The 25,773-nt window shown below is 33.2% G+C and overlaps 1 protein-coding gene across 4 annotated transcripts in view; it reads left to right on the forward strand.

The window, feature by feature from the left end:
- Positions 1-18,564, forward strand: part of LOC125073499 (KH domain-containing, RNA-binding, signal transduction-associated protein 2-like) — a 275,976-nt gene extending 257,412 nt beyond the window's left edge. For 2 of the 4 annotated variants that reach the window (XM_047684354.1, XM_047684353.1), the window contains exons 8-10: positions 7,488-7,587; positions 16,101-16,251; positions 18,461-18,564. In XM_047684354.1, coding sequence (XP_047540310.1) covers positions 7,488-7,587; positions 16,101-16,251; positions 18,461-18,533 — 324 coding nt within the window. In that variant the 3' untranslated portion in view covers positions 18,534-18,564. The remainder of the gene's footprint in view (positions 1-7,487; positions 7,588-16,100; positions 16,252-18,460) is intronic. The other 2 variants (XM_047684355.1, XM_047684356.1) reach the window with 2 other exon arrangements.
- The last annotated feature ends 7,209 nt before the right edge of the window (positions 18,565-25,773 follow it).

Raw genomic sequence — 25,773 nt, forward strand, 5'->3', positions numbered from 1 at the left:
TTCTAATATTTCGGAATCTTGGATTAATTTGAGGTAACATTCTAAATGTTTCGTAGAGCTCTGTTTTATTTTTGTAATAATGTACTTTTGGAATGCTACTCAATTGTTTTTAATTTTTAAATAAGTAAGTTTGTAAGATGATTTTCCGTTTTAAATGTTTAGAAAAGGCTCTGCGAAATATATACTACAAATCTTTTGATTTTAACAGCCTGTAAATTTTTCACTGCTGGGCTAAGGCCTCTCCCTTTGAGGAGAATTTTAGGAGCATATTCCCCACGCTGCTCCAATGCAGTTCACATGTGACAGAATTTCGTGGAAAGATTTTGATTTTTTATAACGTTAACAATCTGTTAATTTCCTACAGCTGGGAACCTAAGGCCTCCTCTATCTTCGAGGAGAAGGTTTGGAGCATATTCCGCCACACTGCTCCAATGTGGATTGGTGGCATACATACGTGGCAGAATTTCGTTAAAATTAGACACATGCAAGTTTCCTCACGATGTTTTTCTTCACCGCCGAGCACGAGATGATTCATAAACACAAATTAAACACATGAAAATTTATTGGGGCTTGCCTGAGTTTGAACCCGAAATCACCAGTTAAGATGCACGCGTATGAACACTGGACCATCTCGGCTCTATTTTTATTATTAATTAATATATTAATATAAAACGACACTCAGTAGGACAACCAATCGAAATATATAATTAAAATCAACGAATGAATTCTTTCGCTATCTACAGTGTTCAGGTTTCATACATTGATATAATTTTACACGGTGGTAGGGCTCCTCCTCTTCCGGATAGGTACCACCCACTCATCAGATATTCACAATTAGGTGGTCCAGTTACCCGTCTACCTATATCAATAAAAAATGGACGGGAAAATATTTAGAGTTATTTATTTTTTGTCTCTATCACATTCAATCGATTTTTTATAAAGAACAGGTTTAATCTCCATTTAATAAATAATCTTCTTCGTGTGCTTCATTACTGAAGGTCGTGCTTGTCCTGAAATTATTTCACCGATGTGTCGACCTCCACACTCTGTCCTCGGCTAGTCTCAGCGCAGTCGGATATTGAGTCCCGTTATATTTTTAATCTGGTCGGACCAGTGGCTAGGTAATCGACCACGTGATCTTTCGCCTTCGATTTTCCCTACTACAATCAGTTTATCCAGACTGTCTGGTTGTCTACGGGCAACATGACCAAAATATCTTAAAACTAGTTGTTTATCTTTTTTATTTTGTATTTAAGGTATTGAGAGGTATAGTCCATAACGCTAATATATTAAGACAGTTGAGTCTGTGCGTCCCAGATAGATATCAGTGGCGGAGACCTCGACCGTCGTTGCTAGCGGTGCCTAACGGACGAACCAAGTTGGTCAAGGAGGCGTCGCTGACGCGCACGTTACGTACCCTCAACGCCATAGCCGACAGGATAGATTTGTTTTACTGCAGCCTGAGTGAACTCACAATTACAGCCACTTGGACTATATCATATATAACGTCTCTACGTTATTGGACTATATCATATATAAGTCTCTACTTATTTTAATTATTCTTAATTTTAATTTTTCCTAATTCGATATTACAGCACGTTTACGTGCTGTAATATCGAATTAGGACAATCATGTCCTGTAATGATATGCATACAGTTTTGTATTATAAATAAAAAAAAATATCTTTACATATGAATTTCTTCAACGAATCAAATTATTTTGTTTCGTCGAAGAAACAAGAGCTGAAAAGACGAGAAAAAAAGTGAGTCTTGCATTACATCATACACTAACTAGCAAACTATTAAATCTAGAAAATTTAAATTCGTAACATTTGTATCGCATCTACTAAGAAAGGATTCCTGGAAATTTCAACTTTAAACTGTAACTAAATAGGTCTAGCAACTTCATTAAAGTTTAAATGGTAACTTTGAAGTTCGAAATTTGAAAATTTGACGTCTCTTTTACTCGTACCAAGTTGGTACCGGTTATTTCATAACGTTATATTCAGTTTATGTTAACGTTACATTTTAATATGACATATGAAATGAGAAATATGTTGTCTTGAGGTATTATTTATCTTATTTAGTAATATTTACTTAAAGACTTTATTGACGACGACTTTATTACGACAAAGTAAATGGCGGACTTAATGCCTAAAGGCGTTCTCTGCAAGTCAACCTTTAGATCAAACAGAAAACCATAAAATCCAATTTTTATAAAATAGAAAGAGAAAAGTCATTATGGTCCTGGTAAAGATAATAAATTATAGAAAATATAAGAAATAATATATGGACCAACGTTTCTTAAATCTTACGCGACTTTTGACTGACTTCACAGCTTCAGAAAGGTTAATACGTGTATTAAATGAATAATATGATCGATTCTGGTTTCATAAAATTTATTTCAATATAAATGCTGCAAGCGTTCTTGCCACCATTTAATGCGGTCATGATTTATACGAAAACTATTTTTAATTCAAATGTTTATATATTTAAGCACTTAATGTTATCAATTCTTATGTTAAAAAACTTAGTTCCCTTGTCTTCGAGTATATTTACGTTGATAAACACTAATATTATAAACGCGAAAGTAACTCTGTCTGATACCACCTCACACTTAAGCCGCTGAACTGGTTTAGATGAAAATTCGTATTGAGATAGTTTGATTCCGAGGAAGGACATAGGCTACTTTTTTAATTCACCCCTCGAGGGGATGAATTTGGAGGTGAAATTTTGCGCACTGGAAAAGCCACAGGTTCAGCTAGTATACTATAATGATAATTCGTAAAAAAAAATACAAACAATTCGTTCCTCATTTTGGTTCATTCATTTCGTTTACTTTCTTCGTTCATTTTAATTTTTGGTTTTCGACATTTATATTTTAAACAACTCGTAATTCCAAATCAAGCCGGAAATGTATTCAATTTCATTCTATTGTTATCAAAATCACTAGTGAGTACTCTTTCATACATTTCTATATTAAGTTGATTGGTTGGTATAAATATAAATGTATCTGAAAGCATTTAATTCCTTCCTTACAATTTTTTACATTCCTCAGATTACAAAATTATTTCTTCAAAATCATTCGCATAAAATGTTGCTCCAATTCTATGAAACGATCCTTTATAACAATCAACGTTTTCAAATCGTTCAACCGTCACGACGTTTTCTATTTCGTCATTATTCACGTAAAATATACCGAATACAAGACAAAGGAAGGTTTTTTCTAGAACCTTATTCTCAGGAAGGCTTTTCCACATGATGCGAAGTAAAATGAGAAGGAAAAAAAAGTAATTTTAAGCTTTGAATGTGCTGGAGGCGTGGAAAATTACTCTAAACGTACCTCTTTTTGGTACTGGTAAATTTTCTTGGCCTAGAAAACTACGAGGCGTTGCATTTATCCGTCCATGCCTATTGTCTTGTATCTAGCATGTGTAAAATGATTTTAAAAATAGATCTCGGAACGAAAGTCGAAATTAAATGCAAAAGGTCCCATTGTTCAGCCCACATTAAAATTTTACAAACCTTTTCAAACTAAGATTTATCAAATTTTCCAATTTTTTTTTTTTGTTCTTGACAACTCAATGTTTTTCCCCAAAAAAAGAAAGCTAAGATATTCTACATAAGACCTTATAAATAAAACATTTGACTTTGAAATTATTTATTCGAAGGTACTAAAAACCGGTCTAGTCGGAAAAGCGGAGAGAATTTCGTCCTATTTAGATAGGAAATAAAAGGAGAAAAGTCATTGTGTGAATAATATCTTACAGAAAATATAGGGAATAAAATAGCAATGTTTCGATGCTAAACGAAACAGCGAAACCTATCTCGACTTGCTTAGCAGCTTCAGGAAGGTATAATTGAGTATGGTATTTTATTTGATATCTTTAAAAAATCCGTTCAGAAATGAAAAATATTTGTAATTCGAACAGCATTTCATTTGTCATCTAACCATTGTGATATCTTATATATTAATAGCGTAAGCCGGGTTTTGTCCTAGTGATTATAGGGTTGATAGCTGATAAGGACATAAAAGTCGATTATGGTCACATTTTGAAGAGCTCCAGCCGTAGATGTGCAGAAAATTAAAGATGATTCTTGATTGCAAATTACTAAATTGTTACGGTTTAACAAGAAAATAATTTTAGATAGGGGAAAAAAGTTACTGACTGATAGCAGTACTACGACTGTATAAGAAGAAAAATGAAAACGTAAACAAAATTAAAGTTAATTATCATCGACAAACTCCAATTCTAACTGGACTAATGTAGTATACACTAGTCCAGTTATTTGACATTAAATATTTCATTTAAAAAAGGTTTCATCATTTTGGCACCAAATGTAGCAATTTACAATAAAATGAAATTAAAAAAAAAAAAACTTGTCATAGGTTTCAAGATTCCTAAAAAATCTTTCGAATAAACGCAAAGTTTTGAGGGATACCCACTAGTATATTTGCAATCTTCTATTTTCGCCTCAAAATCCACCTTCAAAACAGAATCGCCTGAAAGGTTACACAGGAGTGATCGAAAAGTAGGTTTTTCGATTGATAAACGGAAGCCTAAAAAAGAGGCTCACTGACTAGACTAGATTTATCTCTGTGACGCTTGGTTGACGATAAAAGGCGTTAAAACAGAACAAAGAAAAAACTCAATTTTATTGGTGATTTAAATGAACGAATTGATGTTCAAGGATCAAACCGAATTATAATTATCAGTAAATAAAACAAATAACATATATTTTTTAAATTTCCTAAAATATTGTTTGTTTATATGTAGATAATCTGTGGAATTTATAATTTAATTCCAAAAATATTTTTACTGGTAGACAGTTACATAATTCCTGAGTCCTATAATGTATAAATTATATTTATGTTACACCATTTTCTTTATTTATAAATTTCAAACTCAGTCGCTACTATTTATCAACACCCGTGATCCTTCATTGAAGATCGCTGGTTCCAACACGACCAATTAAGCAAGTTTTCATGTTCTAGATATTTTTCCTAGAATTGCTTAACAAAATAAACATTCATCTGTTGCTCGACTTTGAAGCAAAAATTGCGAGGAAACTGCACATGTTGATTGAATATCTGCTATGTGCATTTCACCAATACTGGAGTACGTGATGGAACATTCTAGAATCTTCTCTTCAAAAGGAACTCAACATTAGCCTATTATACATCAACAGGCTGTTGCTTACTTATGATTATCATGAAACATATTACACCTAGAAATTGTTGATGCCGTATACTCATGGATGCTTGCTTACTTGGATGGAGTTTTCATGATTTTCATTAATCCAGTGCTCAGCGGCGAAAAAATCGTACGCCAATACATACGTACATTTAATACAATTGTCGAATGAAATTTGGAAGATCAAATCATTCAGACAGATACAATTTGCCAACCAGATTATCTGGATTAGCGCAGTTGAACGAGCTGAGCCTTTTGACCTTTGCTCAGTACTTGGAATTTAATAGCATGTAAATTTAGTTTAAGTAAACCCTATTGTAAAACCTTGTACATCTTTCTGAATTAGTAACATTCAGTCAACACACATCGGCTTTGATTTTTGGTTATGTATTCAATATCTTAAGCGACATTGCATTTATCAACTTTAGTTTGACGAAGATCGGATTAGGCCTTTCACTTATGTAATGTAAATGCAATGCAAATGCAAAAGCGTAAAATTTGTATTCGACTGTACGGTTGTAAGTTATATTCCATATAATAAATAAAGCTGTTCCTTAGTTCTTCTAGCAGCGAAACTCTCTAAAAGGCAGGTAGTTGTATATTTAACAATATGACGGCAGCAGAGATGGCTGAGCCTTAAGATTATCCTTTTCTGTGTTCGACGGTACGGGGTCCATCACGATGTGTCAAATAAACTCGTTGGAATTAACAAGGATTTATTACTACGAATTACAAATTAGTTATAAAGAGGTAAACCAACAGTTTCGCCTTGGAGGTGTGGGCTGATCGGTTAATTAAACGCAAGTGTCCGTTATACCGTCACCTTAGTCTCCAACACGACTCTGTCCACTTCAACAACAAATGACGTCACCGCGCTTACCCGTCACTACAACAATCATATCAGTGACTTTTCTTCCTTAAAGACCGGCAACGCACCTGCAACCCCCCTGGTGTTGCAGATGTCCATGGGTGGTGGTAATCCCTTTCCATCAGATGAGCTTCCTGCTCGTTGCCCCCTTTAACATAAAAATTAAAAAAAAAAAATATTAGTTTTCCACGACAAATATAAAAGTCATTTTCTACAACAAGTAAAACGATTAGCAAATATAAAATAAATTAGACACCAGTATTTTTTTTTTAATTATTCAAAGGATTCACATTGTTTCAACTAACAAATGGAGCGCTAGGAATATTTGTAAAACAACAAAATTAAATGGAAATTCCCACTTTTACTGCTAAATATTAACGTATTAAAAAATTGTTGACAACTACACACACTTCATTTAAAGATAGATTCTTTTGTTTTATAAAATGAGGTCTCTAAACAATATTTCGACTGGCAATCCGAGGAAGACCATTACAATCAAAATTATCGAAAACTAACTACTGATATCGACTTCGATGGTTTTTAGTATGACCATTGTCCATTTTCCACGTTCGATTGATAAAAAAGACGTATAAAGGCACAAAGTAAACACAGGGGACTTTCTATGATCTTTATATATGTACGCAAACACAGGCGAATTTTCTTTTCTCTTTATCTCTATCCAATGGATCATCATCATCAGCAGCCTACTCTCGTCCACTGCTGAGCATAGGCCTGTCCAATTGCACGCCACTGTGATCTCTCTTCGGCAACTCTCATCCAGCTCCTGCCAGCCGTGCCTGAGGACGTCCAACACTACGTTTTCCGAGACGCAGTCTCCACTCTAGAACACGTTTTCCCGAACGGTTATCGGTTCTACGTCGAAAATGGCTGGCCCACTGCCACTTCAGCTTACTAATCCAATGGATGCTAAACCGAAACGATCACATATTAGCAAATGTTACTTTGTTCTTTAGGTCCAGTTTGTTGCATAATCCTTTATCGCGTTACTTAGAGCAGTAAAGTTTAGCCAGTGTAATTACAAGTTAAAATGACATAATATCGTTACCATGATTTTCAGGTGTTAAAAATAGTCAATATTTTCTTGCGGTGATTTTATCATCATCAGGTCTATTTACTCTTCGCCTACCTTTATTTGGTCTAAGGGTCCTAACTCCCATTTATAGCCTTAAATTAATTCACCCAAACTTAATCACTAGAAGACATTTATAAAATTTCATCATTGACATTACTAGTTTAATCGGTGAATTTTAAGGCATATATTAATTTCTAGACATTTAGGCAAAAAATATTGTGACACCTATGAAGCAGATACAAATAAATTTTCAACGCCCGTATTGTTAAATTGTACATACAAAGAACCGTTTGCCGTAAACAATTTCGCCTGAATTTTATTTTCTATTTCAGCAGCTGGCCCCCAGCCACCCCGGTCACGGCGTGCTGGTCGGGGGCGGTGTGTTACAACAACAACCGACACACCACTTAATAACGCAGAATTCTATATTGGGTAAGTGATTTTACCTTTTATAGTGTTTACGGTAAATGTTTTTATGGGTTACGTAAACCTTTTCTAAGACTGAGCACTTTATTTCTTATCATTAAAACCTAAGTTATCTTGTTCTGATTTAATTGCTTTTGGGATTAAAATCTTCGTTGTGCTAACACTCGTATTTATTATATCTTTCGTCTGGTCTTAGATATATAGAAAATTTGTTTTTTTTTTTTTTTAATTTAACACGTTTTTCTTGTACACACTTCTCAATTATTACTTTGATTAACCCTTTTCATGTCCTGTATACCACGTACGATGCATGATTGGGATAGAGCTATATTAAAATAGCATGATATTTCAAATCAGAAATATTTATTAAATAGTAAATACTGAGTTTTTTGTCAGTTTTTTTTTCGGTAGATTCTACTTTCGATACCGGTAACAATTGTACATTTAACTCAATACTGTAACAAGACGATTCTAAAGTACTTTTATGAGCCTACTCGAATAAAGAATATTTTGAATTTGATATTGATTTTTTTCTTAATGTAACCATACAAATAACTTATTTCTAGCATTCATATAAAATATATATATATATATATAAAACAACGTTCATAATTATTCTATTATTCTTCGCATTAAAAATATTCGTTTATTTACAAAAAAAAAAAACGCTTATATAACACCATTTACCAACTAACCATAGTTCTAAAATAACTTACAAACTGACTGACTAAACTCAATCAGAACAGCGTCGCATACCCTAAGTAATAAGAGCGTAGAGCAAAAAATAGGAGAAATGTCAGGGGACACCCGCTTGGAACGAAGTTGCTTTTACTATATATTAAATAAAAGACCCTTCATCTGCCCTTATCCCAATTTACTTGGGGTCGGCACAGCATGTCTTCTTCTTCCATACTTTCCTATCCGATGGCATCTCACAAGTAACATTCTTTCCAGCCATATCATCTTTCACACAATCATCCATCTTTTCATTGGTCGTCCCCTTCCTCTACATCCATCCACGTTCATGCTCAAGACCTTCCTCACAATATGTTCCTCATTAAATAAAAGACCCAATAAAATCAATTAACAACCCTTGAAAATTAAATAATTACAATGGCAACACTGTTATGAAAAATCTCGTATGAACATCAATATTTATTATTATGTATTTGCTTTACGTGACGATTTCTGCGAGCTAACTCCACTATAAGCGGCTCAAGGAACTTCGTTCCAAAACTGAAAACCAAAACTAGAATCTGATCCGGCTTTTATTTAACAACGTATCAATTACGCAGAGGGTGACAGTACATTCGACCTAGTCTTGGACAGTCCCGTCCTAAATGTGCATGAATATTTAAAGCTATATAACTTATACTAAAAGTATTCTAGAGTCATAACTAATATACTAACCAAACCAGGCGGAGGGGACATACTCGGCCTGAGCAGCCCCGTGCTAGGTGGAATGTTGCACGCGCACCCAGCGTTGCGTGGTGTGAAGCCGGCGGCCGTGCATGCGCTTGCGACGCAAGGTCGGTACGTTTGCATTTATTATAGCACATTATATATAGAAAATTTCGCATGTAATTGCAATTATACATGACCACATATATAATAAATGTATTTATCAATAATACAATACATATGTACATGGATTAATATATACAAGTCGTTTTTATACGTAGTACTATAGTTCGTGATATATTTAAATTTATCTGGAAGTATTTTTAGTAATGTTTTTTTTTATTTATATAGATCGCTGACTTACCAAAGAGTTGCTATACAACTGGCATTGATTTTAATAATGTTTATAACTGCACATGTGTAACGCAAAGTTTGTCGCAATCGCTGTTCACTCAGTGTAAATTATTTTTATTTACACTATTTTATTTCTTCCTTTGACAATTTTTTTCATGTGGGGTTTTGGGTCAGCTTCCGAAATTGCCGCTTATTTTAAGTTTTTATTGTGCGAATATTATTACTCATAAGTAAAAAGTAACAGAAAGAAAAAGTGCTTTAAGCAAGCCTCGATAAGTATAAGCCTTCGAACCGGAACACAACAATACTGGGTACTAATATTTTGCGGTAGAATATCTGATGAGTGGGTACCTACCCAAACGGGCTAGCACCGAATAATTACAGGCACAAGGGACATCATATTTTAGATCAGATGTTTGGTGGCGCATTAAAGGTATAAGGAGTATTATACTCCTCACTAGCTTTTAGAGGCAATGGTCACCTATCATTTCTATCATTAGGTAGCCAACCTTCAGATCTCTCTTAAATAAAATAACAGGCCCTAAATGACCCACATTTGCAATAAGGCCTCGTTTCTCTGACTACACAAAATATGATAGATTCCCTTAAAATTTCTTCCCAAAATAGGATGTTCCACCAATTGCGTAACTTAAATTGCTTTATTTCACAATGTTTGAGATTGTTAATTTGTTTGTTTGTTACGTTTTAATATTTGAACTATTCAACTGATCACCATTAGATTTTGAACTTAACCCCCCGCTCCACACGCGCATGAAGCTGAGGGCGGAAAATAGTATAATTATAAAATGGACGAAGTATTCGGGTCTACGCCAATCATCTATATTGTCTTTTGTCATTAATTTTATCCGTACATTTTGTCAAAGGGTTGAGGTTTCATTATTATCAGTCTCGAGGAATTAATGGATTGCTTAGACATCTCGATATACCAGAAATTTTAAATTGATATTGAAAATGGCTTTTCTTGTAAACGTTTTTGATGAGCGCTTAGTTAAACCCCGATTTTTCTTAACTACTAATCACGCTTAACTACCAAAGCTTTCGTTAATCCGATTAATGTATAGTTCTCGGATTACGCTTAATAAACAGATTGATTCAAGAGAAAGGTTTATATGTATATAATACATGCAGATTACAGTAGAGCGAAAAAACGTGAATTATTCTTTTTTTATTTGTTTTTCAGTCTAAAAGTTGTTACACCCTTATTGTACCCTTGTGAAGCCGGGACGGATAGCTTGTATTTTTATACTAAGCATAAAAATAAAGGATGCATAATTTCAAAATATAAAAGAAATTAGGCTGAGCTAGACGGTACCTTGTCATTATCATTAGTATATTAAAAAAAAAAAACAATGAAATGACATTGAAGTCGAATGAAGTTGTTGATTTTTAAGTTTGTCATGATGTGTTGTCATATATGAATGTAAACTATGAATTTTTTGTTTAAAGATATTTAAAATATTTTTAGCACAACGTGACGTTACACGAGAGTTTACAGGTGTTAGGGATAAAAAGTAATCTACCTAATATACCGACGTTAATCTATTTCTATGCCAAACGTCCATTCAAAATTTCAAATTTATAATATTAGTGAGATAAACTTCTTTTTAATTTATAATATGCCTATTGAAAGAAAACTCCTTTTTATAGTTATACTAACAGGACACACAAAATCGTTATTCCATCAATTTATATACTTATGCGAGTACATATTTATCTTTGCAATCGACTATAATTTTTTTTCCAATGTCGTATTTTTAAGCCCGCCAAAACTATTTACTCCATTTTCCACAGATAATAAATTCTTTGGACATAAGTCGATTAACAAATTTAACATTCGGATACCGCATAGCGATTCTGCAACAATTAACTACGTATCTCACTCGTGAAATGTTGACAACCGAATTACTGTGATACCTCATTTTGTTTCGTGTATCCGGTAAATTTTATAATTATCGTAGTCAATGAAACCATATTCTGAAATTTCACGCTCGTGTCCTCCGATGAGTTTCACGTTTCTTCTTAGAGAATAGCTCTATTACTGATTCGAAATTTGAAATAATTAATTATTATTGATATTCTAAATTATAATGTTACAATTTTTTATAATTTACTTACGCCATGATATTCACACTAGCTAAATCATTTTCTTACGATCCGTTCAGTGATACGTTATAAATAAAAAATACTTTAAAATATTATTCTAATTTACAAACAATATATAATTAGATATTATTATACATATCTCCGTAGGAAACCACATATTCGCTGTTTTATTGCAATATAAATTATGAGGCTAACGCAAGGTCGATACATCCGCATTTAAATTGGATATAATACACATGTTACAGTCTGAGTTCTAATTCAGTAAAACTGACTTTGACCAACATAGAATAAATGACTGATAAGTTCACTTGACAATCATAAGGATATCCTAAGATCAGGTGGAGTGATGATATACGAAAAATAGCCTGGTGGTGGTTAAAAATAAAAGGCAAAGAACTCAGACACTCTAGAAGATACATTTATGTTTAATAATGGAGGAGCGGACTGATGACTAAAAACACTCGATTATGTTTGCTTATATATACAAATATTTCTGTAAGTTTTATACCTAATGAACTAATGTCGCCAAAATTGTACGCTTCTTTTATTTAGGCTATATCCACGTCTTGTTGATTTTTTTTCTATTTGTTGTGTACAATAAAGTATAAAATAAAAATAAAGTACTAATATCTTTATAGAATAACCCGTTTCCCCTGTACGATGTCTAAATATTAAGGAATATAAAATTCAATGGCAAAAGTTTAACTGTGAAACCAGACGAAACTAGTTTTGACCGGAAAAGAGTTTGGAGTGTAAATAATATTATTGGTAGCATCATTATCTTTTTATTTTACTAGCTGTGCCCGCGAATTCGTGCGCGTTTGAATTTAACAAAAAAGTCATTGTTGTAGCCTAAGTTACTACCTATTGCATCAGCTATCTGCCAGTGAAAGTCCCGTCAAAATCGGACCAGCCGGTCCAGAGATTAGCCGGAACAAACAGACAGACAAAAATTTAAAACAATGTTATTTTGGTATATGTACCGTGTATACATACATACGCATTTAGTAAAAAGCGATTATTTTAATATGATAAACAGACACTCCAATTTTATTATATGTATATATTATTTTATATAGGTAGGTAGACTCGCAAATGGACCATCAATGACAAGTATTCACTACCGCCAGACATTGGCTCTGTTAGAAAAAAAAATAATATCTTACACCGTCAATGGGCCACGTTTGAAACTAAGATATTATAACCCTTTTACCTGCATATACTGGCTCACTCACCCTTCAAATTCGCACAAAACAATACTGAACATTACCGTTTTGTAATAGAATATATGAACTGGTACCTACACGGATGGACTTCCATATACCCCTACCAATAGTCATTTACGAAATGACGATTACGAAGTTCATAGTTTAGACGAGATGGTCGTGTTTACAACACCACACATTTGCGGCTACAATAACCGTCTTTGAATGGATCATTTGGAATTGTTTTAAGTTTTAAAGTACGTTGGATTACAGTTTATTAAAGGCGTTCAGTTGTCAAAACCACACAAACAAAATTATCCCATTTTTCTCTCTCCAACGTCTTCTATGAGTTTTATATAATTTTAAAATAAATAATATTAAGCTGTACGCTTTAGACTTTCGATGGTTAACATAAAAAAGAATTATATTTCGATGTTTTTAAAAAAAAGAATTATTTTTATATTTTACTAGGATTTCATAGTTCAAGTTACGCATTCGTGATTCAGGAGCTGTAAATTACTTATAGCAATTAAAACGCGAATATAATAAAAAAAATAGTTTTTATATTTATTTATTTTTTCATTTTTGCCTGGCGTTATTATCTTTATTTTATTTTTTTTAATTAAGCCTTGCATAAATTTTAGTTAAGTGTATTTAATATTTGTTTTGTTGTAAATATTAGATGGTGTTTGTTAAAAAAAGAACCTAACTCGTGCTTATGGGGGCGATCTTCCTTGGCGAAATTCCTTGAACAATGTTTAAAAATGATGACAGCCACCGATCGCCATATTGGATCCCTAGTGACGTCATACACTTGTAAATACTTTAAACACCATTGTTCCAAATAATCTAAGTCAATTATACTCCACAGATCGATTGAAAAGGAAAACGTGTTTTATAAAATTCAGCAAAATAGACCAAGCCGAAACGAATCTTGATCCTTGGTCCTTTTGCCCAATTTATTGCTAATTAAAACTCTCCGTCGTAAATTCCATCATAATATACAATTTAATAATATGCCGTTAAAGAAGAAACAATTTCTAAAATAATTGAATATTAATTTTTATCAAAACTGATCGATGCTCCTGAATCCCACATTGTTTAGACTTTAGACTGTTACGACCGCATTGTTTAAAACAACACAAACCGCTACATGATAGCGGCTTTTAAATATCTTTGTGATTTAATTAAACGTCCCAATGACAGCTCTTTCATACAACTCCGAGCGATTGTTACATTAAAAACGGTAAAACTCGGCCCACGGTCTTCCTTATGTAATGAGAAAATCAGCTGTGGAACAAGTTTAAGGGCGATAGTTTATTTTTTATGTGTAATTGTTAGCGCTGTCAAGTTGATATCGAATATTTTATTTTATTTTCATTAGGACAACCACCAGTAGATACAATATCATATCCAAAATAAAAAATTATCAAGGCGAAAGTTCTACTACTTACAGGTAGTCTCACCATGCATTGTCGTTACACAGTGTAATCATCGAAAATATGAATTAAACATAAGCATAATAATTGAAAATAGGAAATATAATACATTTTTTAAACTATTATATAATAAATAATAAGTAATAAAACCAATGAGATAAACCATATGATTAGAATTGAGCACAAATAAAATTCTTTATTTTTCGATTGAATTGAGATCGGATTGACGTGACATATGTCTAAATTACATAAATTATAATAATATTACATAAATGGTGCTAAGAATATAAATATTGTATCAATAAAAAAATGTATCAAAGAATTGTCTCAATACAGGTTGCGCACTGTACTGCTCAGTGCATTTCAGTCAGTGGCGTAGCCATCGTAGGGCCAGGTGGTGCTTTGCACCAGGGCCCTTGAGCTCAGGGGGCCTTCTAACCTAAGCAGCTCCTGAAGCTAGAAAACCTCGATCCTGCTCATAATTTTTTTTTTTCTATCTATAATTTTGAAGGGCAATATAAGTTAAAGAGTGGATGGAAAGTGGGGGTGAGAGCCCGATTCTTTTCCTATGCACCGTGGCCCTTGCCTACTGATTACAGTGCGCACCTGTAATGATACAAATGGTTCGACATTGTAACACTAATTTACTTCAATTCAATTACAATTAGAATTACTGGTGAAATGTTAAGTCCTATTATGAAATTTCACGCTCGTGTTTTGTTTTGCGAGTATCTTGTTAAATAATACGTCTACTGGATTATAATCTTGTAATATTATGTTGGCTGTAGCTGTGTGGGTGTATTTTTTTTTAATTTACAACACAGATTTTATTGTACAGTATTCAATGATTGTACTGAAAAATTGCTGGCTGGTGTCTGAATCGCGCTAGCATTTGGTTCGTCCCAGTATATATAGTCTCGACAATAAAAATATTTTTACATTAACAGCCTGTAAATTTCCCACTGCTGGTCTAAGGCCTCCTCTCCCTTTGAGTAGAAGGTTTGGAGCATATTACACCACGCTGCTCCAATGCGGGTTGGTGGAATACACATGTGACAGAATTTCGTTGAAATTAGACACATCCAGGTTTCCTCACGATGTTTTCCTTCGCGCCGAGCACGAGATGAATTATAAACACAAATTAAGCACATAAAAATTCAGTGGTGCTTGCCGGGGCATGAACCCGAAATCATCGGTTAAGGTGCACGGGTTCTAAGCACTGGTCCATCTCGGCTCATTAAAAAAAAATGGAATAAATATATAGTGTTGGCATTTTTTGGAACGTAGTGTTTTAATGCATTTATTTAATACGTAGTGGTTAAAGTCAATAGGTGTAAACCAAAACTACGGAAATGGTTCTTTGAATCGTGAGTATACAGTGTACACCCATGCATATTTTTATTTTACTAGATTGTTCTGCGTTAAAAGTTTTTTTTTAATGTTAATAAAAATACAACAGTCACACTAAATTTCACCATCGTGTTCTGAAGTGAGTTTCAATTTTATTTTACGTAATCCTCAATTATTCAAATTCTCCTTATTAAATATTTGCATGCTATCCGCTTCTGTTTCATGCCTTGAACCGTCTAGTGAAATCTCATTCGAAATCTTTTGTTGGGGCGATATTTTGCAGATCGTAACGCGTTATTTTTGCCGCAGAACGAAATAACGAATTGTTTGTTAACCGCACTCTTGCAACTGAATGATGGACTTTTGTTTTGTAACGTTATTATACTCGTTACTTTCAAAGACATTGGTCGTTCGGAGAAAACATTAATGCTGTATAAATATTACTCGATAAAAATAACATTGTCTGTATTTGTTTAGATGTATTATTTATTTAAAAAAATATATATATTGAAAAATAAAATTCTATTTTTAAAGTAAGTCGCGTCGTGGTCGCTTCTGTACTTCTATTGTAGTTCAATGTGTATTTATTGTTTTCGTTAAATATATTTTCGATGTTCGTGCTTTAAAACGCGTGCGTTGTCCGCAGGTGCGGGTGGGGCGGGTGGCGTTGCGAGCGGTCGCAAGCGGCCGCTGCTCGGCGCGCGGGCCGCCATGTCGCCGACTAAGCGCGCTGTCATGACGCTGTTGGCTCGCGCACGCGCCGCCACGCACAAGCACGCGCCGTGGCCTGCGCCGGAGTGAGTGCCTCATGCTGTTATAACTGTACTAAACCCGCCTAGCTCGCACCTGTTCATCTCAAAATTTATTTACTATTAACCGTTCCATGTTTTGATGATTTTAATTTACTATGAATTGTGGTCATTGATATAACCTTTCAAATACGCTAATAAATGAATCTTTTAATTGACATGAAGATGATAAAGAACATGACATGGTTAGCTGCCACCAAGAAAACCTGTGACGTAGTTTTTGACAAAATATAGATTAGGTAATTAGACTGCCTAATGTCTTGAATCGACGCGGAAAAAATAAAATAAAAATAGGTATTTTGTTTTGTTTATTATTGAAATTTGTTTTTACATATATTTATTTGAACTTGCTTTTTCATTACAATATTGTGCATCAAGATATAATTCGGTTCTGATAAAATAAAGTCAAAACAGTCGCCGCCGTTAAAAAAAGCTTTATATAAATTATAATAATATTTAAGTTTTACTTTAAAATTGGTCTGTATATTTTCTTTAATATATCCCTAAGGCTAATATCATGAGACACTTCACTTCCTCTTACCTCATAACGCTGGCAATATTAGTCTCAAGCACACATACGCAAAACTTGCGTGCCTACATTGAGTTACGCACACATAGCCTATGTTAGTTCTCACTAATTTCGTCGCAATTATTTACTTCCCCGTTTATATTATTTACTAGCTGTGTCATCGACTATGAATGCGCTTTTGAATTTAACAAAAACTTATTGTTGTAGCCTAAGTTACTCCTTATTACATCAGCTCTCTGTTAGTGAAAGTACCGTCAAATTCGTTCGAGAGATTAGAAGGAACAAACAGACAGACAAAAATTAAAAAAAAAATGTTGGGTTATATGTACTGTGTATAAATGCATATTCATTTAGTAAAAACCGGTTATTTTAATATTACAAACAGACACTTCAATTTTATTATATGTTTTTTTAGCATTAGCAGCCCGTAAAGTTCCCACCGCTGGGATAAAGGCCTCCTCTCCTTTGAGGAGAAGGTTCGGAGCATATTCCACCACGCTGCTCCAATGCGAGTTGGCGGAATACACATGTTGCAGAATTTCGTTGAAATTAGACACATGCAGGTTTCCTCACGATGTTTTCCTTCACCGCCGAGCACGAGATGAATTATAAACACAAATTAAGCACATGAAAATTCAGTGGTGCCTGCCTGGGTTTGGACCCGAAATCACCGGTTAAGATGCACGCGTTCTAACCACTGAGCCATCTCGACTCTGGCTCGTACATTATTATATGTATAGATATATAAATTAGTGCCCACTTGTCACAATAATATAAAATTACTTATTTTATATCTATTTTTCCACTAGATTCTTCCGTACACTATTCCAACCAAAAGAGGGAAATAGTCAAATAACCAATATTTGACAGCTAAATGACGCGATATCATTGGTCGAGAGCTTGATTAGTCTATGATATTCACTATGGATTTGCGAATAAATGGCGTTTTGAATTTCGACGACACTGTTAATGGAATTTTGGAAGTAAAATTAAACTGGATATAAGTAGTTATTTATTAAGATATATTAATCATGAACTATTAGTAGTGCAAAAATATAGCCGAGTAATTAGCAAATATAAGGTTTGTAATCTTTATTTTTACTTCGACTGGCACATACTATACGTTAAAAACCACAGCTATAAGCTTTTATGAATGGGAATCAAGGATACAATAATTTATAGGCGAAAATATGTTATTTTCTCTTCTGTTTTTCAATCATTTTTTTTTTTTTTTAAATATAATTTGATTGAAATTTCTTAGGTTATAAATGATTAAGTGAAGGTTTGTGCTAGCTTGTCTACCAATCAACCTCTCTCGAGATATTCTACCGCCAAACAGCATGCTCAGAATTATTGTTTCGCTTGAAGAGTGTTGGAAGATTAAATAAAGTATTAAAGTTTAAATTTGACGATCTCCGTGGTCGAGTAGTGTGTACACCGGTTTTCATGGGTACGCTACACTGAGGTCCCGGATTCAATTCCCGGCCGAGTCGATGTCGAAAATGTTCATTAATTTTCTATGTTGTCTTGGGTCTGGGTATTTGTGGTACCGTCGTTACTTCTGATTTTCCATAACACAAGTGCTTTAGCTACTTAAATTCGGATCAGAGTAATGTATGTGATGTTGTCTAATATTTATGTATTTAACATAATGCTTTTTTGTTACAGACACACAACCCTACTTCCACTTATAAGGGACGACTTTGTGACCGGCGTCGGCGTCAATATCAACCTAGCGTAATACATTGTTTCTAGTCAGATTCTGTTTGAATGAAACCGCGAACGATACAATTGTAAATATCATTTAAACCGTAGATTAATTTTGATCATATCCTTCAAACGATGTCGCCTGGAAGTTGAATAAACCATAAAATAATCTCTAATAAAACTTCTTTAGTAACAATTATTTCCAGGCTATATCAATGTGTACATTTTAAGACTAATATTTATTTATAATCTAATTTATGTCAAACTAAGACCGTAATCACACTGTCCAATACAAACTGTCGTATAATAACACTACTTTAGTTATATTGCTAACCAAAGATAATCCAAATCAATTTGCTCATGACAGATGACAGTTGACAGCAGTTCAATGACCTCAGACCATAAACGATTAAACTAAGAATTGAATTGAAACTTAAAACTGAATTTAATTGAAAATAATAATAATTGCGATCGTTATTAAAAAGGTTTGTCAAATTAAATTCGATTTAATTCTGAAAATAAAGTGAAAAGCGTTTACGGCTTACTGTATCGAACAACGTGAATACCTTCTTAGTGAGAATGCCTTTACTCATAATTAGATTATCGAATTCTAAATTTAAACTTGACGTTTTTATGTCACTAAATAATATCCGAAAATCGTTGTAATCAATTGAATTTATATATTTTTTCCTTGAATAAAAATATTTACTAGCAACACTGTATAATTTCGACAAAACTTATTTAGATATAATAATATATTTAGTATTTATACTCTTATCAATCTATCCCAATCGTGGTCATTAAATAATATTTATTTAAAAAAAAATACGTCATTACATAATACGTCAAAGAGACAAATGCATGAAAGATAGAAATGAAATACGTTATCTTTTAAACAACGAAAAGTGTTGTATTATCTGTGGAATCGAATGACATCTTAAAATATATTTTATGACGTAATGTATTGTTTAATTTAATGTCAACATTTGTTTTTTATATCGTCATAATTTATTAGATATTTAAATAATAATCTTTTTTTTTTTAATTTAATTCAGTCAATTTATATAAACCCCAGTAATTTAAGGCTTTTACTTAGTAATAATTAAAGGACCACGGTGTTATTTATCCTATGCCTTCTAGAGAAAATAGTTTGTATATAATATAGTATATAAAATATTAATAAGATGTTACCAGCAAATATAATAAATATATATATCTTAGATTATCCAAAATTAAATGTAGGTAATATTAAATATTTATTAACGCTGGAATTTCAAATTTAGTGATAGAATTATTATTTATTAGTAAAAGCTGTATCTCGCTTGGCTTTGCTCGTTCGTTTGATCAAATATTTGACGTATTCGCCAATATTATTTACATAACATCTGCTCATCGAATCGACTCGCAAATAACTCAAATATAATACTGATTACTGAGCAGATCGAGCGTCAACAAGGCATAGACAAGTAAAAAGGTAAAAATATTTGTTTGTGTTATTTGAAATATTTGTGCAAATACAATCAAATAGGTCGTAGCAAATAGGGCACATTGTCGTGTTCAAAGAATCGACGCATACACGTGAACACGCTAAGCCAAGTGTAGTGCCACTTTTAATACATTTTTGTCGTTCTTCTGGTAGACCGCTGAGGGTATTCCAACAATATTTATCGAACATAATATACCACGCAGACAAAGTCGCGGGTTATAGCTAGTATAACACGAAAGTTAATAGTTAATTACGTCATAACACACTATATGGCACATATTAATATTAAAATCAGTAATTTTAAATGAATACAGTTAATATAAAACACATGCACTTAAGAATATTATCCTTAGAATAAATCAGCAGCCAGACGTTCGCACATAATAATAAATTAACAAACTTAATGCAAATATTTATCAATTAGACAATTAGAGAGTAAATATTTATCATTCGAGGAAAATTTTAACAAATTTGCTAAGCGATTTTAATAACTAATGAAAATACGCAATTGACTCGTCGGAATATTTGCGCGAATGTCTGTCATGTCCGGTATGTCTGGTACCGTGACGGTATTAAGCAAAAAAAAAAAAACCGAACAATTTAATCTGAAATTATTGAAACGTCATTTTAATAAGTTTATATAGATTTATAAGTATATAAATGTAATTATAATTATCAATAGAATATAAAATAAATTAGTTTATAAATAATGATTATCAATTTATATATTTATTTATATTTGAAGTCAGAAAAAATATGTATTTAAATTTTTATTATTGACAAAAAAATAATTGTAAACTAGTACTTAATTCCAAAAAAAAATTACATTTAAAAAAGCTTATAGAATTATTATTTTCCAATAATTAAATTCATCAGTGTGTACACTACCGTGCTTCGGAAAACACGTGACGCCGGTGGTCTTAACACTGTCTGGTCACGTCGGGTTTATCATACCGACATAAAAAGTGGGGGCACACTCTTTGCACACATTTATTATTAAATAGTTTTCTGCTAATAATATAAATGAATATTCAGTTACATTTTTATAAAATTTTATTATAATATTGACATTTTTATTAATATAAAGTTTTATATAAAAATATTACAGATTGTTATGTAAGATTTTTTTTTTATTAATAACTATAATATAATAAATAAAATAGTTAAATTAAATTTAGTCAATAGATTAAATGTCATCGGCTTTTTGTGGCGTTATTAGAAGAACAATGTCGTCAACTCTTCATAGTAGGAATATGTAATAGAAAAATTTAAAGATACATTATAAATTAAATAAATTATCTATGAAAATGTTTAATATTCTCGACTGTGCACTGAAATCGAAATATCCAGAATAATCCAGAAATATCCAATTAAAAAGTTTGTAATTTTTATATATATAACAAAACAGTTACAATTATACAACAGATTATTAAGATTTATAAAAAAAAAATTTATTCAAATATATCTATGTCGCAAAATATGATATAAGCTACGATATATTTTATGTCGTTTGTTTTTTTATTCTAAGCGATGACCAAGTTACCCCCTACACGTAACGTATTTGTCAGTCAAATGAAACAATCACACTGACAAATCTCTACTGTTAAGTCAGACTTAACACTTAAACTCCAGACCTATTGATTATTCCTTAAATATGTAATGTTAAATTAAATAACATTTGATTTTATGCGACCCAAACGTCATGACATGTCTAGTTTAACTTTTTATTTGTATAATATTCTTCTTCATATATCCTTTTTATATATGTTACAGCCTATTCCAATCATATGTGGAGCAAACACTTATAAAGAATGACCTTGACTAGTCGTGATTTCATTGGTCGCGATCTTGAATAATAGTCTTCGGTATTCACTATGCAATCGTCAAAAATAATTTTGGACGTTAATTTAAAGTGGATATAATTAGTTGCGTGTTGTATGCTATATATGTTGTCTGTCGGTCTGTCTGTCACGCCCAAACCACTGAACCGACTTGATGATTTATTTTATGAAGCAAGTTTCAACTCCAAGGAAGGACATACGTTACTTTTTCGTGCCTAACACTGTCGACTAAACCCTTAAACGGGCGGAGCCGCGTGCGACAACTGTATTGTAATTAAAAGTTTGATTAATCAACAACTTACTACTCTTTCTTGGTGGTAGGGCTTTGTGCAAGCCCGTCTGGGTAGGTACCACCCACTCATCAGATATTCTACCGCCAAATAACAGTACACTGTATTGTTGTGTTCCGGTTAGAAGGGTGAGTGAGCCAGTGTAATCACAGGCACAAGGGACTTAACATCTTAGTTCCCAAGGTTGGTGGCGCATAGGTGATGTAAGGAATGGTTAATATTTCTTACAGTGCCTTTGTCTATGGGCGGTGGTGACCACTTACCATCAGGTGGCCCATATGCTCGTCCGCCAACCAATACCATAAAAAAAATACTATACCATACAGCAGCGATATCATGGAAAGAAATCTAAGTCATACCTTTACTCCTTCGATTGGAATAGGCTAGGTTCATAAAAAAAGTCTAAATTCAATCGATGCTGCACTTGTAACACTACTGTCCTTAATATTTATGTATATATCATTGATTGTTGATGTAATAGAGTTATTGTTTTAATTAAACCATACGATATTTGTTAAGCAAATTACAGTGCGTATTATATCAAGATTGAAGTGCTGTACTCAATAGTTTAAGACTTTTCATTGTAATATTCGCCTATCATTGTTTGATACCTAATGGTAAGTTGTATATGCACTGATTATAGAAATAAATATATTAATTAGCTAAGTTATTTCATTTAAAAGTCATTTAAATTAAACCATGTTTTTAATCCCCTCCTCCCCCTTTGAGGAGAAGGCTTTGGAGCATATTCCTCCCCGCTGCTCCAATGCGGGTTGGTGGAATACACATGTGGCAGAATTTCGTTGAAATTAAACACAAGCAAGTTTCCTCACGATGTTTTCCTTCATCGCCGAGCACGAGATGAATTATAAACACAAATTAAGCACATGAAATTTCAGTGATGCCTGCCTGGGTTTGAACCCGAAATCATCGGTTAAGATGCACGCGTTCTAACCACTGGGCCATCTTGGCTCTGTAAACCATAATATACCTAATTTAAGAGCCGACATATACCAGTGGTTAGAACGCCTGCATCTGAACCAAAGATCGTTGGTGTTTACTGATTGTTCATGCATTTAATTCGAATTTATAATTCATCTCGTTTTCCATGAAGGAAAACATCGTGAGGAAACCTGCATGTGTCTAATATTAAAATTCTGCCATATGTAGGTCACCAATCCGCATTGGAGCATCGTGTTGGATTTACTTCTAAACCTTTTGTTCAAAGGGAGATGAGACCCTTATTATAGACACCCTTATTCCAATTAGTAGAGATACTGTTGGAAGTTGATGATTGTTTCTCTTGATTTTCTGATGGCATCTAAAGAGGTTCCTCAAATTAACGTTCTGACATGATATTATTTAATTCAAAATGCAAATGCATAGATTCAAATCTTCATCGGAAAAATATTTTAGATATCTTTGTGGTATAAATAATGTTTCCGTAACAATAAGTGAAAAAAAGAACATTCTACCTCTGTCAATCTTTGAAAAAATCTTGACAGTAGACTGTTCTTTTCGAAGGCGATGGCGTCTTCTGACTTAAAGAAATTTTCAATTATTTCATCATACAACCTTTTTCTCCGTTGTACTAAGGCACTATGACCTAAGCGTGGACCATGCATAGCATATATATAAACAAACTATGAGAGATGACCGATAATACCGAGTCTGAACACCATTTTTTTATTTATGCATTTATTCACAATATAGAAAATCTAAGTTTATCCAAACGAACGTCAGATAATCGCGAATCGACAAGCGTAGTGTAGGACGCCCTGCGGCACGGAGGAGCGACGATGTAAGGAAGGTGGCCGGTAGAACATGGATGAGAAGGGCCGAAGATCGGGCTCAGTGGCGCGCCTTGGGATTCCTCTGCTGGACCTACGTCCAGCAGTGGAATAATACAGTTTGATCATGATGATGATAATGAACGTCAGTTTGTATTGTAGTTTGATAGTAAAGGATTCAGTCACGACTTCTATAGACAATCCTTGCGTTGTACATATACGTAAACTATGTTTACGTCACTCTCAAATATCAACAGATATCAGCAACAGCATTTCATGGAAATGTACAAACAATTAAATCGGTTGATATTAGACTGAGTGCTTTGTAAGATCAGATAATGTCTGTCACTCGAGCTTAAACAAAAGCTAGTTCAAACTGCTCCTATTTATGTGCAGAAGCTTTAGCTGTGCTTTGTAATTTATGGTATTAAGCAGATATACTGAATATTCTTGGGTTCCGGTTTAAATGGTGAATGAGCCAGTGTAACTGCAGGCAGGGACATGACATTTTAGCTCCCAAGGTTGGTGGTACATTGGTTTAATATAAGGAATTCCAGCGCTATGACTATGGGCAGTGGTGACCAATTACAATCAGATGAATTATTTGCTTATCTTTTACATATCGATTTGTCCATCTGTGGCAGATGTCAATGTGGAGCTATAGCTCCAAAACGAATGACCCGATTTTGATATATGATTATTTTTATGCTGAATTTGTTATTTCTAAAGTCAAAGTCAAAAATCTTTGTACAATATAAGCGTTAAATTGCTTATTGTTAGTCAAAAATCTCTTACGAGTTCAAATCAAATCCATTTTATTCAAGTAAACTTCACAATGAAGCGTTTTTGAATCGTCAATATTAAAATACTACCACCGTTTGGAAAAGCAGTTTTCATTTCGTTTCAGAAACAAATACCTTAAACCTGGGAAGAACCGGCGAAAGAAAATCCTAAAGTATAATATTTTTCCACTTGATGGTATTCAAATAAATAAATGAATCAACTTATAAATTAATAATTGAAAACTAAGTAGTTTCAGTTTTATTAATACATAGTCCATATACCAACAAATTACCATACATATTCTAATCATACATTATGTTTAGTTCAGATCCACAGAGCACTCCGGTGGAATGTCATTTGGCGCTGACGCGTTTGCATTGTTCGGGATTTACGACTCTTACATTGAACGTCGTAGCTTAGCCATTTATTTCAATGACACTTGAAAAACTTGAAAACGCTATTATTTTAAGCTACAAACAGAAAATCTGTATCTAAACAGTTTAGAGTACGAAACTTTCGTCTTGACTACAGACATCGGTGGCAAAACTCTTCTATATAATCATTTATTTTATGTTGTGTGTTTTTTTTTTTTAAAACATAGTTTGGGAACTGAGATGTTCTGTCCTTGGTGCTAATTTTTAACTGGTTCATTCCCACTCCAAACCGGAACACACTAATTCTAAAATAGATTTAATTTGTGGTATAATACATAATCTTTACTATTGTATAGTTATTAGTACAAATAGTCAAGTCCTTAAATATATACAAATTAATATGAAGGCAAGAATGCTAGCATTCCCCCGTTGAATCGTAATTCCGAACCTCTGGGCAAAAACCGAAACAGCCCTCCTGTTAAATATACATATGTACATATGTACACGTATATATATACATACACGTAATTGAGTTACTTCTATCTTCCGTTTCATACATTCAAGTCAATTGTAAAAAATACATTGGTAAAGAAGGCATACAAGATTATATCGATGATAAAAAAGCGTGGAGTTCCAGGCAAGAGACAACATTATATGTTATATATATAACTGTATGTCGAAAACGAGTAACTACTGAGTTTCTTGACGGT

Source organism: Vanessa atalanta, chromosome 24 (genome assembly GCF_905147765.1).
Source record: "Vanessa atalanta chromosome 24, ilVanAtal1.2, whole genome shotgun sequence".
NCBI classification, from domain to species: Eukaryota; Metazoa; Arthropoda; class Insecta; order Lepidoptera; family Nymphalidae; genus Vanessa; species Vanessa atalanta.